Source organism: Salarias fasciatus, chromosome 9 (assembly GCF_902148845.1).
Source record: "Salarias fasciatus chromosome 9, fSalaFa1.1, whole genome shotgun sequence".
In the NCBI taxonomy this organism is placed as follows: Eukaryota; Metazoa; Chordata; class Actinopteri; order Blenniiformes; family Blenniidae; genus Salarias; species Salarias fasciatus.
The window spans coordinates 23,590,078-23,616,693 of NC_043753.1; the positions used below are offsets into that span (position 1 = coordinate 23,590,078).

Here is a 26,616-nt window from a genome sequence, read left to right on the forward strand (position 1 = left end):
CCGCAGATGTTAAGCACGACTGACTCCCAAACTCATTATCAATCTAAATTCTCCTCATCTGATCAAACAGGCTCAGCCGGTTACAACAACACCGCCGCTATCGGGGCCCGGCCCATCTGCGACGCCATGTTTGGTGTGGCTGTAATCTGGAAGCGGCGTTTGCCAGGTCCCCGAATAACCTTCAGCGGCTCGGAGTGGTTTCCTGGGCGGCTCAGCTGAATCCTCTGCCTACCAGCGACAGCAGCACCTTTGGTGTGTACTCTGGCGAGCCAGCTCCGGATTGGCTGCAGGTTTTAAAAGCAGACTTTAGCCAGGGGAGCCGGCGCTAATCCAGACCGCCAGATATGGGACACACTCACAGGTAAAACCAGGAAGGAAGCGACTTCTGGTCGGGTCGGAGTCACAGCTGCAGGACGATCGACTCACCTGTCAGGAACGTACAGTGGAAGGTCAAAATAGACGCTGGATGTCGCTAATAGGCACAGGATTATTGCCTCCTGGTTAACATTATGTGGCCTTTGCTGCCAAAACAGTCGTGATACGTTGAAGCCTGAACTCCATTCGACCTCTGAAGGTGCTCTGCTATCTGACATCAAGCTGTTAGCAGCGAGTGCTTTAAGTCTCCTCGCTCGGCGTGCCGGGACCCGACTGCCTGCAGACAATCCGAAAGATTACTCACCACGTCTTATATCACCTCCATACTCAATTTAATGTTTTCCTGTTCTACAGTATTTACAAGACAGTTTAAAGCTGTTGCTTCTGCCAAAAAAAAAGCATCAGCCAGCTGATATTTTGTTCAGCTTCTAATCAGCCTCAAAGGTCTCAGAACCTCAGTTTGGTAAAATCCTGACCTGTATGATCAAGGCTGCATCATTTATTGTGTTTTCCCTTTATTTTTCAGATTGTTTTGAATGTTTTGCGGCATTTTTCTGTGAAAAGGTGAATATAAATACATTTTCTTCTTCTCAGTTGCAGCATTTTTCCTCCTCTGGATCACAAGCCTCATGACGCTGCTACCAGGTCCTCGGTTTTCTTTCTTTGGACGACGTCTGATAAATTATGAAAAGAGAGCTGCAGTGTTGAATCACTGGTAAAACCACCAATAAATGGCTCCAAATTCATTGACGAGCTCAATGATTTTCCTGCTTCGAACATGGAAGCGCTAAAGTCATCTGGGGATGACCGCGTATAAACTCAAAAACATGAAAACAACAGAGCAATAAGGTGATGCAAAGCTATTTGATGATGCTTTAAATCAAAAAAGAAATGTTAAAGTCTTTTCTGAGGGGCAGAAAGTTCATTTTTATGTCTGTATTTGATAGTTTACATTACATTTATTACCTCTCATTCCTCTCAATTGAACTCCACTCAGCAATAATCACTGAATAACCATCAGGGAGACATTACAGGTGGAATTATTCTGCATATTCCTCCTCAGGTCTAAATGCCACACACTACAGTAAATCCCATTTGAAGGTTTCTGACATTTCATTTTTTCAATTATTATTTAATGGCGCTTCTGTTTTACGAGCCAGTTCGCAGACTAGACTAACAGCAACCTCCCGAACGTGTCTTTAAAAATGTGCCCGGGGCCGAGGAGGAGGAGGAATCCGGGGTGACGGCGGATGGAGCGCGCCTAAGTCGTCTCCGTATAAATCCCCTCTGATTAACCTCCGCCGCGGAGATAAAAGCAGCGATATGCCTGAAACGACTTAATAATGTCAGGCGCGGTGTAAAACACACACCGCCGGCTTTATACATTATGCACCAAAGGCCAGCAGAGGGACTCCTGCGAAAAGATAACATGACCCACCCCCGGGAGAGATGGAGAGAACAGAGAGGAGAGAGGAGAGGAGGGCTGGATGGAGACAGAGCGGGAAATGAGAGGGTCAGCCGTGAGGATTTAACAAGAGTCTATCATCTACAGTACATAGCTGACGAAGAGAGGATGGAGGAGGAGGAGGAGGAGGAGGAGGAGGAGGAGGCCACTCCAAAGGCCCCCGAGGGCTGTTCACACAACTCCCATTAATTTGCCCATGATTCAGCAGCGAGCGAGCGAGAGAGAGAAAGAGAGACGGGAGAGATCAGCCTCTTAGCGGTTAGCGTCGTTCAGGAGGGACTCTGGTTTGTATGTAGTGAGGAATAATTCAGGACTGGGAGCAGCAGCGAACAGTGTACCGCCTCAGAGATTTATTAGCCGCTTTGAAGTGACAAACTCCAGTAAGCGCGTACCAGCTGCAGCTAATTGTTGCTTTAAAAAAAACCTATAGCTATGAATCCTGGGGGGATTCATATGTAAGTGACTTGCTGAGATGTGACTGGAGGGGATGAAGGTCTCTGCAGTCGTGTGTTTTCAGGGATTTTCTTCCTTCTCAGGGAAAAAGGAAAACTGGAAAACGCCTGCAGGACCCGGATGTTTCATTTGATACTAATAATGATCCAACGTGGTGTGGAAATAATGAGATACATGATTGATCCAGTTTTTGACTGAACATTGGACAGCATGTAGTGATGGGAGCATGTGATCAGGATGTACCGAGTCCCTCCATCTGGGACAAGGACCCCCTGGAGGGATTACATGTCTGGGATGGTCAGGGACAGGCGAGGGGTCAGCGAACACGGGAGCTGGGACTGAGTGCTCAGAAGACGGATGGACAGCATTTCAAAGCTGGAGACGTCCTCAGATGAATGTCCGTCCACGTTCTTTTCTACCACCTGGAAAATGAACTGAAGACAGATTCATGAGGATCCACCCCAGCTACTTCCTGTCTGCTTCTGAATCAGCAGTTTGAAAACTACCAAAAACTAAAATGTCAATTCAAGTGAAAACATTACACGAGGAAACTCCCCAAATGTGATATAAAATAATAATCGTGACTTTATAAATCCGCCGGCTGTGGTCAGGAGGGCTCTCTGGTATGAGAGGTCTGGGACGCTGCGCTTTTAATCACAGCCATATATAATGGCGAACTGTCTGCTCACAGATTTATCAGTCTAACTTCATTCTCCGCCTCCCAGCAGAGACCTTCTGTCTGGAATCTGTAATATTTTATTCCAGACACAGAAATAACAACACCAGCAAAAAAGCGTGTTTGCCGTTTCGACAGGTGGAGAGGCTGCTGGAGCGGCCTTAAAACATTTAAGGCGAGGGGAGGATCCAGCGTTGGCTTTCATGTCTTGAAAGAGCCGAACCGTTCAAATGGCTCCTCTGAAGCGCCGGACGGCTCGATCCAAACGGCCGGGCGGCGGCGCCGGCCTCCACCCAGGCGCGGCGGCCGCACCTCCATCTCTGCTGCTCTTGAAGATACCACCGTGGCGCGACCCTGGCAATCAGCGGGACTTCAAACTCCGGCGCCACCCTTTGAACGGCGCCCGTGAGCATCCGCCTGCCAAGCACAGCTTTTCCTCTCGGCGTGGAGATTAGAGACGCAGACGAGGGAAAAGACTGCAGCTTTCAGATGCTTCCCTGCACGCCGCCTCCCTCCTCTCCTGAATGCCTTCAACAAAATGTTCCGTCAAGGGTACAATGTGCTGCTAATACCACTGCGGAAAACAACAAACTCACTGATTTACACAAACGTGACAAGACGCCGCTGCAGCACGGGATAAAATCACACGCCGAAAGAAGAGAAACTAATCTCCTTTCTCTGGTTTTGTTTTCTGTTTGAAGCGAAATTAAGTTTCCCTGGCAGACTCCAGGACGGTATCACTTATTCAGCAGTGTTTCCTTGGCAGCGCGGCGGAGAGTCCGCTCGCCGCTGAAGGACTCATTTCTCTGGAGTCTTTCCCCTCTGATGGTGACTAAGTGTGGAGCAGACTGTGTGTCATGTTTGTGGGTGCTGCCGGGCCCTCCAGCCAGCCATACATCATCAGATATTGATACGCTCCCACCGCAGCGCCACCGCTGACATTTGATTCATGGCTCTGGGTGTGATTTTTAAATTCCTAACAGTCAAAAAGGGATCGCGGGGAAATGTCAGCGCGGTGCCGGATGTGGGCGCCGCGGCGACATGATGCAGATCGGTTAAAACGAGTAGACACTGAAACTTTGTTTAGAGACAAAGGTTTGGGTCAGACTTTTTAATAATGGGCAATAATGATAATAATGATGATGATGACGGTGATTGATTTACTGCTACCCATTCAAAATTGCAGCAAAATCAGTCAGAGAGGTGGAATCAATGTTTCCACTCTGGTTTCCTCTTTAACTTAGACACCTAACCTCATTTGATAAGTTTAACCTTATTTTATGACCTTCATCTCTGATTTGGGATGTTATTTTCTTTCATCCTTTCACAATGTCCTGACAGACATTTGGGCTCTGGTTGTGTGTATACAGTAGACACAGTATTGTGTCTATATGACCTTAAATTCATATGATAATTTTCTTTTCTCAAAATGGCGATTTACACATGTAAACTCAAAGTTGGACCACATATACACTTCTTTTTCAGAGTCACTAGCAAACTGCAACACAGGTACTCCTATTACCAGCAGCTGCACAAAATAAACACGTGAATTCTTCAGAAAAATGGTGAAATACAGTACCATGCATCTTAAAAAATTCATATGTGTAGAGATTAATCAGCTGTATTAAACTCATTTTAGCTGAGGTAGAGAAGACTAGGAGGTCAGAGCAGTGAGATGACAGAATAATAATAGTTCTAGAATAATTGGGGTGATTTAGCAACACATCCAGGTCGGATCACACGTGCAGTCAGACCAGAGGGTCATGCGCTGCTGTGACCGATTGCAGCAGCCGACTGATCAATACATGAAGCCATGAGTCTCCTGGCTGCCCTGTTTGATCTGAGGGTTAAAGGGGACATGTCTCTGCCTCTGTCTCTCAGGTCTCCATGGACAGACTGAAGGCTGGGATGTCAAAAAGCTGTGCTCAGCTGGCATTTCGGACATCAGAGGTTTTTCACCCGGCAACAATGAAGCGGTGTGTTTATCGTGCGGGTGGCGGCGGCTATATGTTTACACCTGGCCTTTGGAGAAAACAGCGCCGCTCTTTTCTGCTCTGATGAATGTGGTTCCTAACAAACATCCCCTGACAGGGGAGGCTTAAACAGAGCATGATCCCTCCACACACACACACACACACACACACACACACACACACACACAGCTTTCACCACACAATATAATATGCACTTCACAGGCTGCAGATGAAATGAATGCAAATAACGGCGTGAGGAAGCCTTTAGAGCGCTGCAGGAATCAGACTGTGGCCTCTGCTCTTCTAACATTTACTAAAAATCCATCAGGTGGCGTTTGCAGCGTAAGCAGAACGCCAGGCAGACTGTAACAAATGCACATGCTCTCTTTTGTCACCTTTTTCTTTCCTTTTCCACCAAAACCTTTTCCACGCGCACCCGCCATGGGCACACACACAAACACACATCTGCACACACACATCCTTATACACTCCTGCAGCAGGCCAGCTGAGAGAGCAGGAGGAGCATGACAATGGACTGAAAGGAGAGTCAATATCGAACTGAGGAGGGGAAAAGGCAGAGAAAGCTGAAGGTCTAAACCTACTGAGAACATTTCAGTTTTTTTTTTGAGTCTGTGCCACCTTTGAAAAGGAGAAATTACACAGCAATGCTCTGACGCACCACACACTTCTTAATGAACGCAGTACAGAAGGCGGAGGATGAGGTGAAACGTGAGCACAGCAAGAAGAAACAAATGAGAGGCTTGAATTAAGACAGAGATCATTTTGTCTCCCCCTTTTCCACCCAGTGTGCCTCTGCCCAGCTTAAGTAGAGCCATATGAAATCCGTGTTAACGGAATCGCGGACGGAATCGCGGAAATGACCAATAAAAACGGAATTGGAATAAAACGCGGAATATTGCGGAATTCGTCCTAATCTGGTCTGAAATTCAGTTTTCGGGAGAAAATGGAACCTTATAGTGCAAAGCAAACATGCCGGGGGGACCGCCCGAGCTGCTGCAACGTGTACGTCACTTCCACAGCGCTGCTAACATGCTAAAGCTGCGTTCACACCGCCACATGCTTTCCGCGATTTTGCGTCAAAATACAATTGAAAACAAATGTGAACGCGCGTTCCAGCTGCGATGAGACGCGACGCAACAACACGATGTCCAGGCGAGCTGCTCCCTCCCCTCTCACACATTCAAAAAAGTTATGAAACTCCACGCTAAGCGCTAAATACAGAGCAGAACAGTACACGGACTTTTATGCCTCAGGGGAAAAGCTTTTTTGTAAATACTGTCAACGTACCGTGGACTGGACTCGCAAAGACGCATGCGACTAATTGAAAAGTATTTCTTTGTTGCAGGACTTTAAACATTAAATGGACTGTTATATCCTATTAAATTGTGGACATTTATTCATTTCCACTTACCAGACACCTTTTTTTATGGTAAAAATGAGCATAAAAAACAAAATACCAAATTCAGAAATATTAAAACGGAAAAAACGGAATTGGGGAAAAAATAAAACGGATTTCATATACCTCTACTTAAGCTTAAGGTTGCCCAAAACACACGAAAACAAGTGCTCCTTAAACTGAAGATACCGCTTCCTATGGCTGCCTTTCTTACTGACACAAATATTTAGAGCTCTGAGTTGACTCCCGACACCACAGATGATGCTGAGGTTAATAAACGGATAAAGATTCACACCTTCTGAAATCCAGCGCCTGTTGCGTAACTCTCCACGGCCAATAAACCAACACCGAAAACATTCCCACCAACAAAGACGTTACATCAGCCCGCACACCGCCGGCGCCGCTCACAGGGACGTTGGTTTGTTTTCTAAACTCTCCTCCTCAAACTCCGTGCGCCTGCCTACAGCTGTGGAGTTTCATTCCTCCATCAGCGGGAGTTTATCGTCCCGAGTGGGAGAGTGCAGCTCAGCTGAAATTCAGCTCTCTACCTGCTGACGTACAACCAGCGCCTCCCGCCAAGGAGCCGCACGCAGCCCGATAGGACCGGTTCAACGGACACATTATCAACTATATATGGAGATTAATTTATAACAATCTGGAAAAGTTGAAGTTCAAGAAAAAAAATAGGAACAATTTCAGCCGTCTAATGGAGCGAAACGCAATGAAAGATCCCAAATCCATGTCCTGGAGTTGCATTTTTTTCTCTTAAAAAGTAGCTGAATTGCAACAAATAGCTGAAGTTTTTTTTCAGAAACATCTGAAATCTTTTCTTCAAAAGTCAGACGAAAGCCTGATGATTCTCAAGACATGAAACGATGGTCTGACACACACAGTCAGGGATCTTTCAGCTGGAGCTGATGCTCTTCCTGAAACATTTCCAGTCAATAAACAAGTAACATCAGTTACTTCTCTTTAAAATTTGGAGGCCCAAACGCCTGATGTTTGATTTTGACTCAAAGTACCTAAGATTTTTTTGTTTTCTGGAACTTCTCTAAATAAAAAGACAAAAGTCCTAAAGCATGAAGTCCAAAAAAGGAGGTTAATGTGCTTTAAACATGTTCATTCAGTCACAGCTGGGCAGGAGATGACCTCTAAAATCACTCACTGTAAACCTGCAGTGGTTGAAAAGCCCAAAGTTGATGGTTCCTGGTCCGTGTTTGTGTGTGTGTGTGTGTGTGTGTGTGTGTGTGTGTGAGGTCTGTATTTGCAGTACAAAGTTCAATCGACTGTAAGGAGAACTTCTACCAACTCATTTATTACCATTTCTACCCAGTGTGATGGATAACGGCAGAGAGCTGGGCCGACGCTCTCCAGATGAACAGATTCGGACAGCTTTATTAATCCCAATCAGAACAACTCAGATCACCAGTCTGCACAGATTAGCCGAGAGAAATGAATCCATGAATACACAATAAACAACAGCAGTGGTGGACGGAGGTACAATCACATTAAAGTCTTCATATTACAGGACCACACTGAGAGAACCCTCCTCTGTCCATGTCTTGGGTTTGTCCTCATTGGACCTGTTGGTAAACTATTCCCTCAGCTTTCTGGATCAGCTGTTTTCCCCACAGGGAACAAAATCTGGACCTCAATCATCTCAGAGCAGAGCTCAGCAGGAGAGTTAATGCTGCTGTTGTCTCTAATGAAGAGAAACCTGAGGCAACGATGAAGGAAAAGGTTGGAAAGCTTTCAGTAAAAGATCAGTCAGAGATCCAGAAGTCCTTCTGACTGACGCTGAAACAGCTTAACTCTGCTTCAGGATACATCCAGAGTTGACTTCAGACTTCTGGTGAAGTTTGGAGAAACTCTTCGAACCTTCAAGTTACAAACAAAACAAAACACGACCTGAAAACCATTTAACCTTAGCTGGGTATTTTATTGTATTTTTCAGCATCACTTTAACTTGTTTGTTACTGTTGTCTTGTAGGTCTTTTTTTATGTTCAATTATTATAGTGTTTTGACATATGAGGCCATTTTTACCTATTTAGCAGTTTTATTATTTTTTTCAAATCGTTTTGAACCCTGAGATAAGAATGCTTTAGAAAATAAATTGCCTCGTGTGTAGAAAAAAAAATTAAATGATTTTTTTAAATTGCCAATATAATTATCTGAACGCTACAAAGAGAAACTTCAGCCACGTCAATCTCCACTGCTCCAGAGTAAAGTTTTCTAGAAAAGTCAGTGAGTGAAAACTTTTCTTTTTCAGCCTCGGACTAAGCGGCATGATAACGACTGGAGCTGCCAGCCGAGGGTTTTTTTCCCCATATAGTACAATCTGTCGAAGCTTTATCACCAATCCAAAGGCTAATCAGCACATCTTATCCGGCAGACTTTGTTCTAAAGTTCACGGCGCCGCGATATGCAGAAGGTGGAGGTAGGATCCGCCTGGCGCAGATTGGCTGAAACAGTGCGGGGGCACGCGTCGCTCCAGCCTCCACGCCGACTCCGTCTCGTCTGCTTCAGGCAAAAATATTACGGCTCACGGCAAAAAAGCCCCCGCCTCGCCATCCGCGTGCGGAGTTCAGCACTCCCTGCGTCGGAGGGTCGGAGGTCGCCCCTCTGTGACGCCGGCGCCGGCGGAAGACGGCATTAACGGGCAGCTTCTCCGTTTCAGGGGTGGCGCCTGCGACCCGAAGCCGCGGATCGGCGGGGAAAGCAAATCAGCTGATAGATGAAGTTCAGGAGGAGTTCACACGGGTTTATTTGGTGTCTAATTTGAGCAGGGGGGGGGAACTCTGCCTTATGGGTGGAATAATATTTCTATTTTCCCGCGAAGAACATGAGCACAGGCACAAAATATATATGGAGAGCTGCAGCGCGGGCGGGGGAGCCATCGTGTAAACATTACGCCTTACATATATGACCTCTGTGTTTCCTCTTATTGCCCAGTGGGATAACATAAAAATACATGAAGATGGAGAAGGGGCTCCATCCATAACGGCAGACAGTGGTTCCAGGCGCAGTGCAGGCCCTAACTAGCTGGCTGTTGTATACTCATGGGCAGACAGGCTGAAATATGAGGGCTGAGGACAGGAGGTCTTCCCAGAATGCTAAACTCTCTCTGCTCCCCCCTATACGTCTCGCTCGCTCTCCTCCTCCCCCCGCTGTGCCCTGCAACCAATCTGACGCCTAATTAATCCTGAAGGTCTTTTGTTCCGCTGAGGTTTTTCTCTCTTTCCCCCCACTGCACTCCATCCATCCTCACCTCCGTGGCTCGCCCTCCCCTCCCCGCCTCCCCCACACAGCCTGCCTCTCATCCTTCCCCCCTGAAAAAAGCTTTGTTTTTACCCCTCACACACACACACACACACACACACACACACGCAGTGGCACCTCATTCCAGCCTCCCCAGAGAGACGCTGTACAGTCCCAGAGAGCGGGCCACAGGTAACAGATGTTTCTTGCTTTTCCTTCCCCCCCCCCCTCCTCTACTTCTTTGTGGTAATTTAGTCAAAAGAAAAACGCGCGGCTCTTGCTACATTTATTCCCTCTTTTCCGCTAATTACGCTCCCACCAGACTCTTTCACAGTTTCACTGAGGATGATACGCAGTAATCCTGAGACAGAGAGAAACCGTAAAACCACAACGAGCCGCCGTCTCCTGCGAAGATGCCGTTTTATAACAGCAGCCTGAGCGCTGTACTCATCCGCTTCAGGAAGTTATGTGAAAAGATCAACACCACCTTTGTGAACTTGTGTTTTGATCAAAAAATATGCAATTAATTACAATTCATTCATCAATCAAAAACTGTGAAAACCAAAATTAAGAAGGCCCTGTGTTGTATTTTAAGCATTGGAGAAATATTTTCAAGTCAAAAGCGCAGTTAGTTGACAGATGGATATAAATGTGTGTATTTTAGTAAAAAAAAAAGTCCCGTGACAGCTGAAATGACCGGAGCTCCGGTACCATGGGGGGGAAACCACCCGGGAGAGGCTCCACAGAGGGTTGGGAGGTCCGCAGAGTCCCAGTGATCAGCGGAGCGAGGCAGGAGCTCGAGGGGGGAAAACCGCTGCCAAGGGACCGAAGGGCTGCGAGTGTTTTCCAGGAAGTCACAGGACTGACATTAAAAAAACACAAATCAGCAACATCTAATAAGATTTAATTCAACATGAACGAAGTGGGCAAGAAGCAGCTCGAACTCCATCCAGCGCAGACATTTCCACACTCATCAGCTTCAGACCATTATCTTTTATTATGCATTAGCGCGTTAGCATGTTACACTGGCTAATGTTCAGAACATTTCATCTGCTCTATTTGCTACGTTTCATTCCATAAGTTTGCTATACTGGTTAAGTTTAGCACATTTTTTTTTTTGCTACACTGGACACAGTTGGTACATCTCTTACATTTCATTATGATCGTATTGCTCCAGTTTTGTTTTACTTTAACTTCAGTTCTGCTGGTTTATTTCTAAGGATTCATTGATAACTGGAAGCTTCAGAGCATCGCATCTTAACATTCAGCATCCCGTCATTAACTGACACATTTTCAGATCTTGAGAAGGAGAAAAATTAAATGAAACTCCTGCAACACGTTCAGGCAACATTTAACAGACTTTCAAGTGAAAATGGAAAAACTTTCAGAAACAGAAAAGACAACAATGGAGCTCGGAGACACTGGAAACAGCTGTCTTGTCTCCCAGTCCAGACTCTCCTGGACCCGGTTCTGGTCCCAGTCTTTATCTGTCTGTGTGTCAAGTCAAGTCAAGTCACTTTTATTTATATAGCACATTTATAAACGGCTTAGCCGTACCAAAGTGCTTCACAAGGGCAATGAGCAAACAATAAAGCAATCACTAGGTGAAAAGGTGAAAAGATAAAAAGTCGAAAGCAATAAACAATCATTAAAACACATCTCAAAATCAGACACAAAAAAAAAAAATAAAAACAAGGTAAGACCGAGCTGAAGGCCAAAGAAAAGAGGTGGGTTTTCAGAAGGGATTTAAAAATTCCCACAGACTCGGCTGCTCGGATGTGGAGGGGAACGGAGTTCCAGAGTCTAGGGGGGCCACAGAAAAGGCTCTGTCCCCGATGGTTTTTAACCTAGACCTAGGAACAGCGAGAAGGCGTTGATCAGCCGACCGTGACGCTCTGGACGGGGTGAAGGGGTGGAGAAGATCGGCCAGGTACGGAGGGGCAAGCTGGTGAAGTGATTTGAAAACTGTTGGAAGGATTTTAAAGTCAATGCGGTGGCGGACGGGGAGCCAGTGAAGGGAAGCGAGAACCGGGGAGATGTGAGCGTGTTTTCTGGTGCAGGTAAGGAGTCGAGCGGCAGAGTTCTAGACAAGCTGCAAGCGGAGAAGTTGGGTTTTATTGTGTTGTATTCCTCTTTTGTACTCCCTCAGCTCCATGATCAGCCGCTCTGAACGAACTCCTCGTAGCTGTGGGACGTGACACCATCTCTGCATCAAACCACCTCAACTTCAGCTGACAGCAGCCGTCACACAACAAGCTGGCTTCATCCAATTAACTCTTCTCCTCCACCCCGGGCAGAGACCTAATCCCTCTGTTGTTTAGCATGTATAGACTTTAAAACGTCCAGAAGATAATAATTTGCTAAGCATTCCTTCCTGGGTTTATTCCATCCATCTTTACCAGAACATACTAGCCAGGAAGAGCGGCGGCGTTTGACCAGTGGGCAGACTTGATAAATTCTGGTCTGATAGCTGCTGTGTCTGCAGAGAACAGTTGAGAACTTTTGTTTATTGCATGCGCCTGTGGTAGAAATGTAGCTAGAGGTTAGTAAAACTTGTTTTGGTCGAACTTGACGCTGAGGAAAAGTTGGTGCAGTAAAAACAGCCCATGAAAAACTTTCATTACGGGGTCTCATTTTTGTTTTGGCAGCCTTCACCTCTTTAATAGGGCCAGAGTTATAAATCTAACTCCAAATAATTGAGATAAATGGCCATCTGAAATAGCTCAAGGTACGATAAATCACACATCGGCAGGGATCGGGGTTAAAACAACGCCGCGGCGCCACATCTGCTGATGTGTCGTGACCCTGGCGGCTTCACCGACAATCCCACGTCCCCTCTGCGAGGCGCGCCGCCGATCTCCCGTTCGACAAGCGAGAGACGACGGTCCACCGCTCCGGGCTGGAAGGTCATTTAAAGGCCGGACATACAGACCCCCCCCTCGCCCCCCCCGCCTCCCGCCGCTCCCCTCTGCCTGAGAGCCAGAGATAAACCTACACATGCCAGCCACACAGGACCAATAGTGGTGATTTATCGGAAGCCATTTGCTACCTGAACGCCTATGAAATTGTAATGAACTTGATTATGCTTTTAATGAAGTGTGAGAGGTTCTTCAGAAATGATTATAGCCGTGCTCCGGCTCACGGCTAGCGGCTGTGGAGGGGTGGAGGAGGAGGAGGAAGGATAGGGGGGGAATGGAGGACTGTCACAGAGAATGAAGAGCGGCGGCGGCGGCGGCTCAGGATGCTGCAGGACGAGCAGAGGTGGCTCGCTTTCTCCGGGATAGATTACGGGGGCGTTTTACTGTATGTGCGAGGCGACTTGACCCAACCAACCCCATTTCAGCTGCTCTCTGCTGAGGGATTTTCCCTGGAAGCCGCATGCTGACGCCGTACATTAGACTCGACGGCCTTCAGCCTCATAGGTCACATTTTGCATACAGATCAGCCAGATGAGGACGACTCTAACCTTTCCGTGTACCGAGTCACTCCCATTCAAACATTATTGTTTGGTGATTTCGTGCACAAATCTCCACTCTCCCTCGCTGCTTTCACTTTAAATACCAAATGATGAGCCGAGTGGCTGGTGAAAGGGCAGAGCGGCGGTCCAGAAGCCAGCAGCGGCGTTCTGCTGGCATTCCTTCTGCGCTCGGCTGTAATGAGACACTTTCTGGACGGGCTGGAAGGATCCCCGTCTCGCCGTCACTCACAGGGGGCAGAACCCGGATCGGTCTTCAGACTCATGACCTGCTGCTCCCTGACGCATCCTTCAGGATTAATTCAACTGGGACTCAGTTTGGGGAATTCTGGTTCTGATTTCTAGAAACAGGGCTGCATCTCCAGAGCTTCGACGAACGAGTTTACCACTAAAGCCGTCTGGATAGTCACTGTCCAATATCAGATCAGCCGATTAACCGCAAACGCATTTTGGAACTGTGCGAGAAGACAAAACCCACACACACACTCACACACACGCACAGGGAAAACATGCAATCCACCCACAGAGCGGCCTCTCTGCCTGCCGTGGAGTGTGTGTCATCCAAAAATTAGAAGAAAAAGAACATGTGAAGGCAGAGAGCGTAAAAATGACTCAGATCTGAACCTAAGTGGATTTTCTATTTGATCCACAAACCCTGAGGGTCCCGATGAGAAGCTGCTTTTAACTTGTTCTTTAATGTAACGGCTTCCTCTTATCCATCTGCTAAGTCACAGGCAGGAGCCCCCCCGCTGCGGCTTTACGTTCTGTTGTGACAGTATGTACTAATGTATGGAGCGCGCGCTGAGCGGCCGTACAGCACAGCGAGAGCAATAAAAGCCTGTTTCTTTACAAGCAGGCTGGTTTTATTGTCTCTCCACTGCTCTGTAAATTGTGCTGATCTCTTCATCAGCTCCGTGGCCTTTGGCTCGGCAAAAAGTTTCTGCACTCCGACTGAATTCTGAATAAAATTCTGACTAAAACTCGGGGAAAAAAGTGGCGCAGCGGTTACAGAAGTCCGTCCTCACAGCGAGAATGGAGTTTGGAGGTGTGGGTGTTCTCGTTTCCTCCACAGAAACATGCATTTAAATTGTTGTTGGTGACTTTTATCCAGAGTGTGTTAAATCATGTTGTTTAAAGCATTCTCCAGACAAACTGATGGATCATTTATGTCTTGTCAAACGCACACTTTCATGATTTATTTAGTGCTAAGACTGATAAATGGTGAAAAAATGTATTCAGTAAACTGTGACAAATAACAAGAGAGGACCAGTGAATGTGACAGTCGGGCTGACGCCGTTAAATTTCACCTTCGTTCAGTGCTGAGTTTCTCTCACTTCTAAATCTCGGCTCAAGGTGAACTCTGTGAAATCCTCCCTCAACCACTAATATGCTAATGAGGACACACTTCTGAGGAGGTTTCTGGACGTTTAGCTTGATATGAACCAAACGCTGCTGAATAACACTTGGCATCACTTGCCGAAACACTGTGTCGAGGTGCCTGCCCACACACACACACACACACACGCACACTCTGTGTGTGTGCGGTCAGAGACGCAGGCGTGTGAACAGTCCATTTGCACTGCTGATCATCACATCGGATCCCGTGAGCGCAGAGTGCCGTCACCGTCCACATGCTGAAGCTGTAACACTGCCTGCAAGGTCTCTGAAGCTGTTAATCAACTCTTCCCTAATGCGCTGCTCACACCTCTCTCTCTCTCTCTCTCTCTCTCTCTCTCTCTCTGAATCAGTGGATTTCTATCTTAGACAGGGTGCTTGGCCGGGCGATCGCTGTCGCTAATTTGTTGTGGCAATATTAATTAATGATCAGCCTGTCACAGCTGTTTATATTGAGACAGATTAGAAGTGGGAGAGATTAGACAAAGAAAACAATCTGCGGGAGGCTGAGCGGCTGACAGGGGTCACCTTCACGTGTCTGAAATCATATTCAATTTGTGGCGGCGTTGGCAGGGAAATTACTCCACTTGACCAGCCTGTGCGCTCCTCTATCTGCGAGGCGAGATGAAATAATCTCAGACTGCACGCGAGAAAAAGACGACACACATCTGCATCGGATTTCAGAAAATGATGGAAAAACTGTGTTGCGTTTCTGAATTTTTCCACACATCGCAGCGCAACACGGTGAAGCATTCAGCTACGGCCTTTTGCCATTTTCTCGCCACGACCCGTCCATTAACCCCGATCCTCAGTCAGCCCCGCCGCCCAGTGCATTTCCCTATTCAAATGGGCCTTAATCTGAGGCGGCGGAGCGCGGCGTCCTGACCGCCGACCTCCGCCGCCGTCCTTCCACGCAGACCTGCTGACTCTCCGGTCCCGGGCTCGGTCGACCTGGCAACGCCGCGGCACGTTGCGACGGCGAGCGGAGATTAAGTGGCCAATCAAGGCCCGAACAGTGGGGTAATCATTCCACTTGGTAAAATGGGATGTCAGGATTACTTGGGCACTTTCTCACATGGCTGTGCAGGCTTTAATAGGGCAGAGACATTTGGCGGCAACAGGAGCGCTACAGGGTTTAAGAACGACTTCCTGCTGCGTGATTAATGATAAAGACTTCACGGCGTCGCTGCGATTAGGACCTGCTGTAACCTCCAGCAAAGTTGAGATACTGTAGATCACATCAGGAAGTTAAAAGTGGGGCGGTGCTCAGATTTTGTGCATTGCTTTTCAGGGACCAGTAAAAGTGGTTCACATTCCAAGACTCTGGCTTCTGATCCTGGCAATCGACTTACAATATTCTTGATTTAATGTGAAAAATCTGAAGACATTTCCCTGAACGAGTCTCTAACGTAAACGCCTCGGACGACCAGCTTTCAGATATCCCGGGATATTGTCAGGAACAAGAAGAAACCACAACAAATCCTCTCTTTTTTAATGTAAAGATGAATTTTGCATCATCATAAAGTTATTAAACTTAATCCATCAGTCCACTAAAAACCATCACCTGGGGGGTGTTGTTGAGCAAGGCAGCTCGCTCACAGCACCCGCCTGCAGCTGTGATTCCCGATCTGCTTCCAGTCTGGAAAACGAGGAGTGAACTGAACCGACAGCCGGACGTCCCCGCAGAGCGCGCCCCGCTTTGATTTCCCCGGATAAATAAAGGTTAAATGAAGGGATAGAAAATGAAAGTTCCTGCTGGAGGATAAATAGCGGTTTAATGCCAGGCAGGCTGCGGCCCGATGCTTCTCTTCTGCTGCGATTGTTAAAGTGTATTCCCACAGACACGCGTGTGGATCGGCTCTCGCCTTGTCAGTCTCCTCGTTTCATTCTTTAGTATGTATGTGAAGGCAGGCAGGTCTGAGAAGAATACGGCGCCATGCAATTCTGCTGAGCTTAAATATTTCATTGGAGGAAGACGAGGAGGAGGAGGAGGAGGAGGAGGAGGAGGGAGAGGTTCTGGAGTTTCCAGTTCGGCTCCAAATCTGAGGAACTAAAACAACTCCTCGTTCTTATTTCCCACTCTGAGCAGGTGCAGTGTCCTCCTACTTTCTCTATTACACATCACGATTAATGCAGATTTTTCTGTCTCACACTCATTCAGATAAAGTTCCATCTATAATGCAACAGCTATAGGAGACGGTTTTTGCACATTTCACTGTATTCTGCATTAATCATCTTATAGCAGTAATGTAAAATATCAGTGTTTTCATCACATATATACAGCAGCAACAACAAAGAAAAGCTTTACAGTTTTAATTTAAAGGCTATGATGGCACTATTTCACCAGGAATAGTGATTTAGGCGTCCAGGGAAACGCCTGTTCACGTTATGCTTTCTCCTTTAATTTAGAGAGAAAAGAAATATTCAAACAGTGAAAGTACTGTGTATTTTATTAAAACACGCTTTGTGAGTGTCCTGGAGACAAATTAACATCATAAAATGAGCTCCAGTGCAAAAACCATCAGTGGAACGGGAGATTCGGACGATAAATAAAAACTCGCCAGACAGTTCAGATGTGAAGCTTTGTACCGGCCGTCGAGCCCAACGGTCGTTAAGAATAATAACTCCTAATGTCAAAAACATAAAGAGGCTTAAAACGACTGCATAGCCTGAGTATTTCATAGATTTATAGGAGGAAAGGTTTAGTTTAAATGAAATATTTAGCCATGGATTAAATCAGATCTGCACAATCCAAACATACTTTACCCAAGATTTACTGGAAGTAAATACACAACGAGATCAGAGCGGGAAATCACTGATAAAGTGAAGTCTAACAGAGGGTTGAGGCAGTTTTTAAATACTGAAAAAGAAATTGTATTTATATCGTTTCATTCAATAACTAGCGAATTGTTTTCTCTCGCTCCGATCGGCCGACTGACTCCTCCTTTATGAGCCCATTAGTAGCATCTCATTCATTCACATCTGTGTGGTTAAAATGTCAATGAACTTATTAAAAGCTTATAAAACTACGATAAAAAGGCAAGAAATACATCTGAGAAAGGTTTCGGGGTTTGTTTCTTCTGTTGGTTGAGCAAGAAACTCAGTCATTTATTCTTCTGTTTCTAATTTATGATGCTGAGTTGTGAATCTTAGGAACGTTTCATCCACAATACGAGGCAGTGACAGCGTGTAAACATAAACCAACAAACAAACAAACAACCCCCCACCTTTCAAATTGAAAAAAGGCTTCAAACTTTGGTCCTCGCTTTTATTCACCTTCAGACAGATCACAATTCCTTCTTCAAAATCTCCCCTTTAAACACATTTCTAAACAAATAATTGATCGTGGTGATGTAATGATGTGGTGAAACAAAAGTTTTGGAAAAAAAAGTTTTACACAGAGTACAAGAAGTGCTCTTCATGTTATCAAGGGTTGATCAGTAAAATGAATTAAGCAAACCGTTCATTGTGTGCTTCAATAATAATTAATCGTTGCTTTATTTATGTGAGTACATCAGCTTATTTCACCTCTTGGCTGGTGCAGCTTTGATTCTGGTTCATACTGTGAATGAGAGCAGTGTTCTCATGGCTGCGAAAGGCCTTGAATTGAGACGCGATGGCTGGAAAAAGCTGTCAGACAAGCTGAGAACGCAAACACTTGAATGTGTGACTGACTCAGAGTCAGCTGTAAATCATCTAAACTCTCCGCTGACGCCGGGGGGGGGGGGGGTCTCGCTTCAACACGGCCGTTCAGCGACGCCGCTCAGTGTTCGAGACAACGCCTCGATCGGACCTTCTGAAGCAGGCGCCAGCACAATTTATACCACGCCTGGAGTGACGTGTTGCTACTTTATAGACTTATTTCCTTGTGAATTGTTATTTGAACCGTCATTTTAAGTGAAATCTGCCTGAATGAAGATGAAGATTCTGAAAAGTTACATTATTTTCATTTTATGACACATTCTCGATACTACAGGTTTGACATGGAAATGCTACAGGACAGATGATCCGATCACCTGGAGGGTCACAGCTCAGCATGATGCTCCTGTGTTGAAGCAGGGAGACGCTCTGGAGGATCTGGATCTGCTGCAACCTGGACCGCCTGGGCCACCTGGGGTCTCTCACTACTTATCTTTCACCTTTGCTTTCCACTCAAACGGACCTGCCGTCACTCGAATGGTGGAAACAAAACTATAACCACTGCTGCCTGTGCACTCGGACATTTCCACCGCTGTGAACTCACTGTTCTTTAATTCCATCCAAGTCCTCCATGTCCTTTATCTGTCTTCACTCACTCCATCATAATGTTTTTAAGTTTATGTCTTGTCTCATATATAAGAAATAAGATAATAAGGTATTAAGATAATAAGAAATTAAACGGCTTCATTTCTCCTTTGTTTCACTGGAAGTGTGTGTCGGCTCCTGTCTCCACCCGATCAGCCCGCTGTGCTCTGATTGGACGGCGTCCAGAAGATGCCCCACGGCGAAGTTGCACCGGCTCCACAGGAAACCCAAACCAAGAGCGGGATTTGAATTTTACATCCTCGTGTCAGGGAGCGCTGAGCAAATCAAACACGTCAAAGACGTGTCTGTGTGGAGCCCCGTCGACAATCTGAAGGTGTCAAAGTGCTTCTGAGCAACAACGCAGACAATGTCAACTATGAGTCGAGAACAAGCAGCTGGTTTTATGAACTATGTCAGTTCTGGTTGTTTTGTTCTCTACTGGGAGGAACCTCAGGTCAACAACAGGGAGTCAGTATCTGGCTCTGGGGTTAGTAGGCTTAAAGAATTGGTGGAAGGTAAAATATAACAGATATCTTATTCAATGTATTGTAAATGTAACTAGGACAAATCCCAGCAGCAACAGGGAAACGCATGAGTCATTTAAAACTAACTGACGAGCATTTAGGCTCCGTCAGATTTGGCTCAACCTCAACCGTTGATATCTGAGGTGAAGCTCTCCAGTGGTCAAGAGGACGGTTCACGGCGTACGATCGAGGACGTCTCCACCGCAGCCGGAGCCTGCAACAGGTGGAACTAGCGGGAATTCTGAGGAGAGAGAACAGCCTGAGCTGGCACGCAGAAGCTGGCACGCCACCACAGCGTTCGCTCTCGCCTCAGGCTGCAGCTGGCAAACACCCCCGCGTTACCCGTCACATCTGCAGTGTAGTCAACCGCTGCCCATGCAATCAACGCCTGGCGCGAGCAGCGGCTCGCACGTGAACGCCGCCGCCAGAGAGACGGAGTGCGAGAACTCCGCGTTGAACGTTACGCAACGGTTCAGACGCGACGCCCGGAAAGCACATGCCCGGCCACATGTTTACCCACACATGCATGCGTGAGCGTCAGCAGCGCCCTTTTCTCCTTCGCTGCTGAAAAAAAAAAAATAAACAGTTTCTCGGGCCCGGCAGACGGCACGGCTGACTTTCAAGAAATTCCACAAGCGAGAGCTTTCTGGAACTAAACGGGTGCAGCAAATCCTCTTAAAATCCTTTTAGACACCGTGGCAGCGCGGAGAAAAAGAAAAACTTTCTCCCAGGCAAACATGTGCAGGTTTGTTGGGTTGATGTCGCGCTCTGGGGAAGGACACTGGAGCCAGTTTACTTCTTCCAGGCGGGGAAAAAAAAAAAGACGGCAAAGAGCGCAGAAACGCACAGACCTGCCGGTTCGAGGTAACACCTTTAGGGAAAAGGACACTTTGGATGTGTCCTGTCTCCACCTCGGTCTGTGTCTTGTTAGGACAGCTTTCAGCGACTGACACGACCTCCACCGCCGGGGTTGGAGGGTTCACTCCGTCTTTCCATGCAAACAATAGTAAACAACTAAAATCAGTGTGACTATCTACTCAGGGCAGATTTTCTTTAGATGAAATTGAGCAGCTGCAATGAAGTTTTAAAAGGCTGTCAACAAGTGCCAGCCAATCCAGCCGCTGTGTCTTTAGGCTCTCCAATTTCCTCAAGTTTCTCAAAAACTAGTTTCCTCGCTCTGATTGCTATTTACATATTTGGGTAAATGAGCATGGGATTGGTCTCAGTGGTTTGTTTGTCGATTTGCTCTTTGCTTTTCTATTTCCTTTGGGCAACAGATTGAATTAATGTTTGTAGACACTGTGATGCCACACATGAGGAAACAGGAGATTTTGCAAAAATTACAAAACTCCCCCCAATTACAGCTCTGCAAACACACACGCCCTGGTAGGAACTCATTTGGGCTGTGACGGAGATTTCTCATGTGTCAGAGGCACAAGGACAATAATTAGCTTCATTTACATGCTTCCCTGTTTAAACAGACCAGTAAACAGATATTGTTTACCCGACTTGCAGAGTCTGCAGAGCAGACACAACTGAAAAAAAAAACAGAGAAATGTGGTTCTCTGAAAACACTATTTTTGACACAAGGTAACTGCTAGCTAGCACTCACATATCTTTATCAGCCCCGCTGCTCCCGCCCCCCTCCTCCGCCCTTCCTCAGCTCCTATCTCCTTCCCTCCTTAATTACTTGTTGGGAGGTGTGTGAATGTTCGCGGCGCGCCTGCTGTTTTGGTCATTACAGGCCGCTGTAGGAAGTGGAGTGGCTGCCAAAGAAGCTTAGCGCAGGACAGACGCCGGGGAAGTGTCTGCACTCACCTGGGGTAAATGAGGACAAGTCTTCCTGCTGGCTTTGAGGCCCGTCCTCCCCTCGGGCGCCGTCCGGATGTTGAAGAGGGCCTGAAGGGCGCACTGGGCCGCCTGGGTCTTGGCCAGCTTCTTGCTGCGACCGCAGCCCTCGAATATCCGGCCGTCCACGCGCACCGCCATCACGAAGCTGCGCAGCCTGCGGCCCTCGGCGCGCTCCGACAGGCAGGCGTAGCGCAGGCCCGGCCGCAGCTCGTTGAGCAGGGCCACGGGGCTCTTGGGGCCGTCGGGCTCCGGCACGATGCCGCCCAGCCTCTGCTGGGCCTGCACCATCAGGTCCAGGGTGTGGCGCAGCAGCCGGCCGTGTCTCAGCAGCTCGCTGGACAGCAGCTCGCTCTCGGCGGCCGCGGCGCACAGCGAGAGGCCGTCGGAGCACGGCGAGGACTCGAACTCTTTGAAGAGCGTGTCGGGGAAGTCGGCCTGGTCCGAGGTGAAGTCGGCCGCGGGGTTGGAGATGTTTCCCATGGCCAGGTGGGCCTGAGGGGCGTTGGGGAACTGGACGAAGGACTTGAGGGCCATCTCTGCAGCCCTCATCTTGGCTTTCTTCTTGGTGGGACCCGTCCCCTCGAAGGTCAGCCCGTTGACCTCCACGGCGATGGAGAAGACCGGAGCGTGGACGGGACCCGTCTGCGACACCATGCGGTACTGCAGGCCCGGCCGGAGCTCGTTCAGCTGCACCAGGGCGTTCTTGGGCGCCTCGGACCAGGACAGCTTCTTATAGATGAGACGGAGCTGGCACAGGTGGCCGTTGTTGTCCTCCTCCAGCGGACGCTTCCTCTTCAGGCCGGAGCTCCCGCTCCTGGTGGACTCGGAGCAGAACAGCGCCTGGCACTCCCCGGATCCTATCGAGCGGTCCTCCAAGTTCCCGACGTTCCGGTTTTCTTTCACCTCCGCACTGCTGGTGCCTGTTTCAACAACAAAAACAACGTCATTCGGAGCGATTTAAAAAAAGAATAACACTCATAACAAAAGCGGGCCAGAGAAGCATTCATTACTGTTCCACGCTCACGTTTATCCTGGCTGAACAAAATGAATCAAGGAAAACCTCTCGAGGCAGATTGAGCCACTTGATACACAATGGAATGGTAATGAACACATCTACAATCATCTCCCTGAGCCGGGCGCACTTCATACCACAGGGCTCCATCATATTTAAGTATTTTAAAACCCAAATACAAATCCCCTAAAATGGCGATGTTATCTGCCAAATCATCCTGTAATCGGCCTCTAAATTAGCTCTGAATCTGTGTCGCAAGTGGGAAACATTGGTCCCCGTGGCCAATGCAAAGCATCAATCCTATTTGTAATGGGGGCTGGGGGGGGGAGGGGGTGGGGAGCGTGTCGAGTGGCAGACATTCTGAGAAAGGATGAGGGAGAGAAATGTGTGTAGCCCTGCTTTATTTCACACTTCTATCCTCCGTGAGAGCAAAGTCTGAACAGCTGTGATACGCTCTTCAAACCTAGTTACGGGGAAGTGGTGGCGTATTGCATTTCTAATGGGAAATGAACAAAAATAGGGTGTTTAGATACTGCCACAGGAATGTTAATGGTGTGATGGGAGGCTTTCGCTGCTGTAGCTCCAGATGACAGTGTGTGCAGGCGGGCACGCACCTATCTAATGACTTATTTATCACGCACTCTCAAATTTAGCATTTAATAGCTCACTTTTATAAGAATACAGATTTCAGCGCGCGAGCTGACGCCCGTAATCAAAGAGCTCATTTACCAAATAATTAATTAAGCCGGTGACAGAGAGATCATTTCCATACGAGGCCCGCCGCGGAGAGCGTGAGCACAAAGGGAAGGAGACGAGGAGCTTACTTAAACTGTCCTCGTCCTCCGTGCTGCTGGTCCCGGGGCTTATGTACTTGAAGGGCGCGATCAATGCCGACAGCATACTGACTTTCTCTGGAGGAGAGACAAGAGACACGCAGAGTCAACAGGAGTGCGCTGGCACAGACGTTTTTGATAGTTCTATCGATTGAAGGCGGCAGATCATCATGGGCACACACACACACACACACACACACACACACACGGGCTGACAGGGACGAGACAGGCGGGGTGAACATACACAAACACACTCATGTGAGAGATTTTTCACACCCATTCATCCATCTGGTACAGACATTTGATCCAAGCAGAGAGCTGGAGCTCATTTCTCACTGCGTTTGGAACCACTCAGCAAACAAGCATGAGAAATCTGAAGAACACTTCCAAAAGGAGGACAAGTCCCCGAAAGATGGCCAAGGTCAGAGAGCTCGCCACTGCTGCACTGTGCCGGAGCAGGCACGACTTCAAAATACAAACATGTAAGGAAAAAAAAAACAGAGAAAAAGAAAGTTTTTTCAGAGCTGTCATGAGTATAATTTTAGACCTTAGACAAAGCCATGTGAAAACCTTTATTGCCTTTCTTTTTTTGTTATTTAAGGTCAGAATTCTAATTCTAAACATATTAAGACAATTCATTTGCTCAAAACAACATCTTCACTTCATCCGTGGTACGATTCCAACAGTATCTTAAGCAAATAAAGGATTCACTCAATAGGTCAATTCCAACATAAAAAGCTAAAAAACAAAACAATAACATTTAGCTTAGAGAAGTGTAGGTACAAAATGATGTACTAAAACATTATTGTTCAGCTTTTTCCAGTTCGAAGTGGCAGGGTGGTGGAGCTGATCCCAGCTGCTCTGAGTGTAATGAACCCAGTACTTGTAATCATCTGTCAATAATATTTTTTACCACTATGACTGAGAGTGTTGCACAGCATCTGCTTTGATGGATCAATGTGCTTTTTGTGTTTGTTTTTCAGGCTTACTTGTTGGTTGCGTGTCAGCCACTTAACATGTGTTCAGACTTGGAACAAACCTCAGCTTGACTTCCTGTCTCAAACGTTGATTTTCTGCAAAAGATGGAGCCATGCACTGATGCCTTTGTTATTTACTATTCTAAAGCGGACAACGGTTCCTTTTAAGTAAAACCTGGTTTCGTCTGTTTGATGTTAAATGCTGGAGGGAGATAATGAATCTGGTGATGAATCAAACGTGCCGTGATTTGTGTGTTTCGGCTGGATTCCTGTCGATGGAAAGCCAAAGAGCGGCGAGTGTATAAACTCCACCCTCAGCGATAAACTTCCCCTCTTCACCGGCGCTGACGTGTGGACAGCAGCTCGCTCCGGCTGGTCCCCGGGGCCCGCCGCTGTCCAGGTGTGCGTGTTGTTTGCAGTATGAAGCCCTATTAGGGCCATCGCTTGGTCTGGTGCTCTCCATGCAGCGCTGAGCAGAATTGACAGACCAGTCTGGCTCCTTAATTAAGCCTCCTCTCTCTTCCCAACATCAGCTAATGATCAATAAAGGAGAAAGGTAAGGGGGGAGGCAGACGGGGGGGTGTAAACAGTCGGCCGACAAGAGTTGATGAAGTGGGAGGAAGGCTGAGAGTTGGAACGACTTTGTGTAGGTGTTGTGGAGGGTCAGCGGGTGAGCGCGAGGTCGAGATGCCCTCGGAGCGCTCTCCGCCTGCGTCGGCGCCCCGGTGGCAACAGTTTAAGAGGAGCCGAGTGCTGAATAAACGGCGCTCCGCATTACGGTGCAATAAAGGCGCTTTGATAAGAGCGCGAGGTTGTGAATGAGCCCGGCCTCTGGTGCTCTCTCTCGCCGCAGCTCAACAGCACTGGAGGGGCTCGATGAGTCACTCCGACACACATGGTTACACTCTAAACACCGAGGCTGGGGCCGTGCTGGTCCTCGTGGGCCGCCATCACAATACCGCCATTTGCATTCTGACCTAATTACAGACTAAAGCTCGACACAAGCAGCAATTTGGCCCTAAATGACTCCCTGGGCCAACTGGGTCGTTAGAAAGGCCATTTTCAAATCAGTCTATATTGTTTTTAAAGCCCCTAAAGTCCCGTTTACAGCTAAAAAAAAAAAAAAAAAACTACACATGGCTGTCTTGTGTGTTTACAAAAGTGGCAAAATTAGCGGTCTTTAAGGGTCCACTGGCAGGAACGCAGTATCTTAACATGTTCTTACATTTGTACACTGAGTGTATCCTGTTACTGTGTGGCATGAAAGACAAATGTTCACATGAAGCATGAAATTACAGAGCACAGCGAGGCCAGCAATTAACACACAGGATCTCAGGCTCGCTCCCTCACTGGGGCCAGAAATGCTTGTACCGTACATTTGATAATCCTGCCTCGCCAACGGCACCAGAGCCACCCACTCAGCGGCTCCTGCCACCGGGCAGGGAGGCACCGCCGCTCTGGTGAACTGATCGTCACAGTCTGGATGATGAAGATTTAATATAAGCTACACCACAGAACAAAGGACGGGTGGATTGGCGATCTCTGTGTATTCATCATTTGACAACATCTTCGGTTAAATATTTAATTAATGGGATGATGTTTTTTTTTTTTAATACATCATGCATCTTACAGTATCACTTGTGCTAATAGAGCTATCGCACCATGAGACTCCAGCTCGATTACAGATGTGGTTTTCCCTGATCAGCAATTCAAACACTTTGCAAAACAGTCCCAACAATGCTGCTGCCAACACCGGATTTCACCTCCACAATAGAACTAAGAGTGGAAGCACAGGTGGGCAGTCGTTCTGGAACCATAAGATTAGTAGAATTACAACTCAAGACAAAGAAATATACTGACATCCACGAAGAAGTCAAAAGGACAAAACATGTTCAATGAACCATCCATATGATTTGCAGATGAGCTTCATTCACCTGACGGTATGAAAGGCTGGACAGAGCTCTTTCAATCCGCTCTGAAAGGGTTTTTTTATTTGGAAGAACCTCACATTCACATGCAGAACAGAGGTTTTGACTATAGGGCTCCTCGGGCAACCATAATTTCATGCAGCCTACCGAAACAATTCTTTTCACTGTGAATGGAGTGCGGTCCACTTCAAATGTCTCAGGAAGCTGCTATTGAGCAGGAAATACCACCGTGTTTTCAACAGCCGTGACGGCGAATCAGAGGTCATCCTTGAAATGCCACTTATGGCCAGGTTTTGTTCGGTTTATGAAGCGAGCTCCACTCTCTTTTATGTGTCAGCTTTTGTTGGCTGTTTACAGTTTTTCACAAAGTGAATTTTTGGAGAGACACACGGGGAAATGATCGCTTGTGTGCATCGGCGGCAAACAGTTGAGAGAAGAAGAAATACCGAACCCGTCTCGAGTTCGTGTGTCTCAATGTCTGTCACTGAGTTTGAACTTGCTCATGTGCTCCCAGTGACCTTGTAGGACAAGCGGGCGAACGAGGTGAAGCTTCAATCCCCCCTCTCTCTCTCTCTCTCTCTCTCACTCTGTAAAAGCCTCACTTCAAAGGCGAGCAGCGAAAGTCTTTCCTGCTATAAAGTTCATCAAACGCGCCGGCGTAATCGCCTCGGCTGATGTGGACGCCGTTACCTTACGCGCCCTTCACGGTATCTGTCATC

The 26,616-nt window shown here is 47.4% G+C and overlaps 1 protein-coding gene across 2 annotated transcripts in view; it reads right to left on the minus strand.

The window, feature by feature from the left end:
• Window positions 1-26,616, minus strand: part of adarb2 (adenosine deaminase RNA specific B2 (inactive)) — a 177,442-nt gene that overhangs the window by 35,548 nt on the left and 115,278 nt on the right. For both annotated transcript variants that reach the window (XM_030099726.1, XM_030099727.1), the window contains 2 exons: window positions 22,984-23,070; window positions 21,115-22,067 (listed from right to left, as the gene is read on the minus strand). In XM_030099726.1, coding sequence (XP_029955586.1) covers window positions 21,115-22,067; window positions 22,984-23,070 — 1,040 coding nt within the window. The remainder of the gene's footprint in view (window positions 1-21,114; window positions 22,068-22,983; window positions 23,071-26,616) is intronic.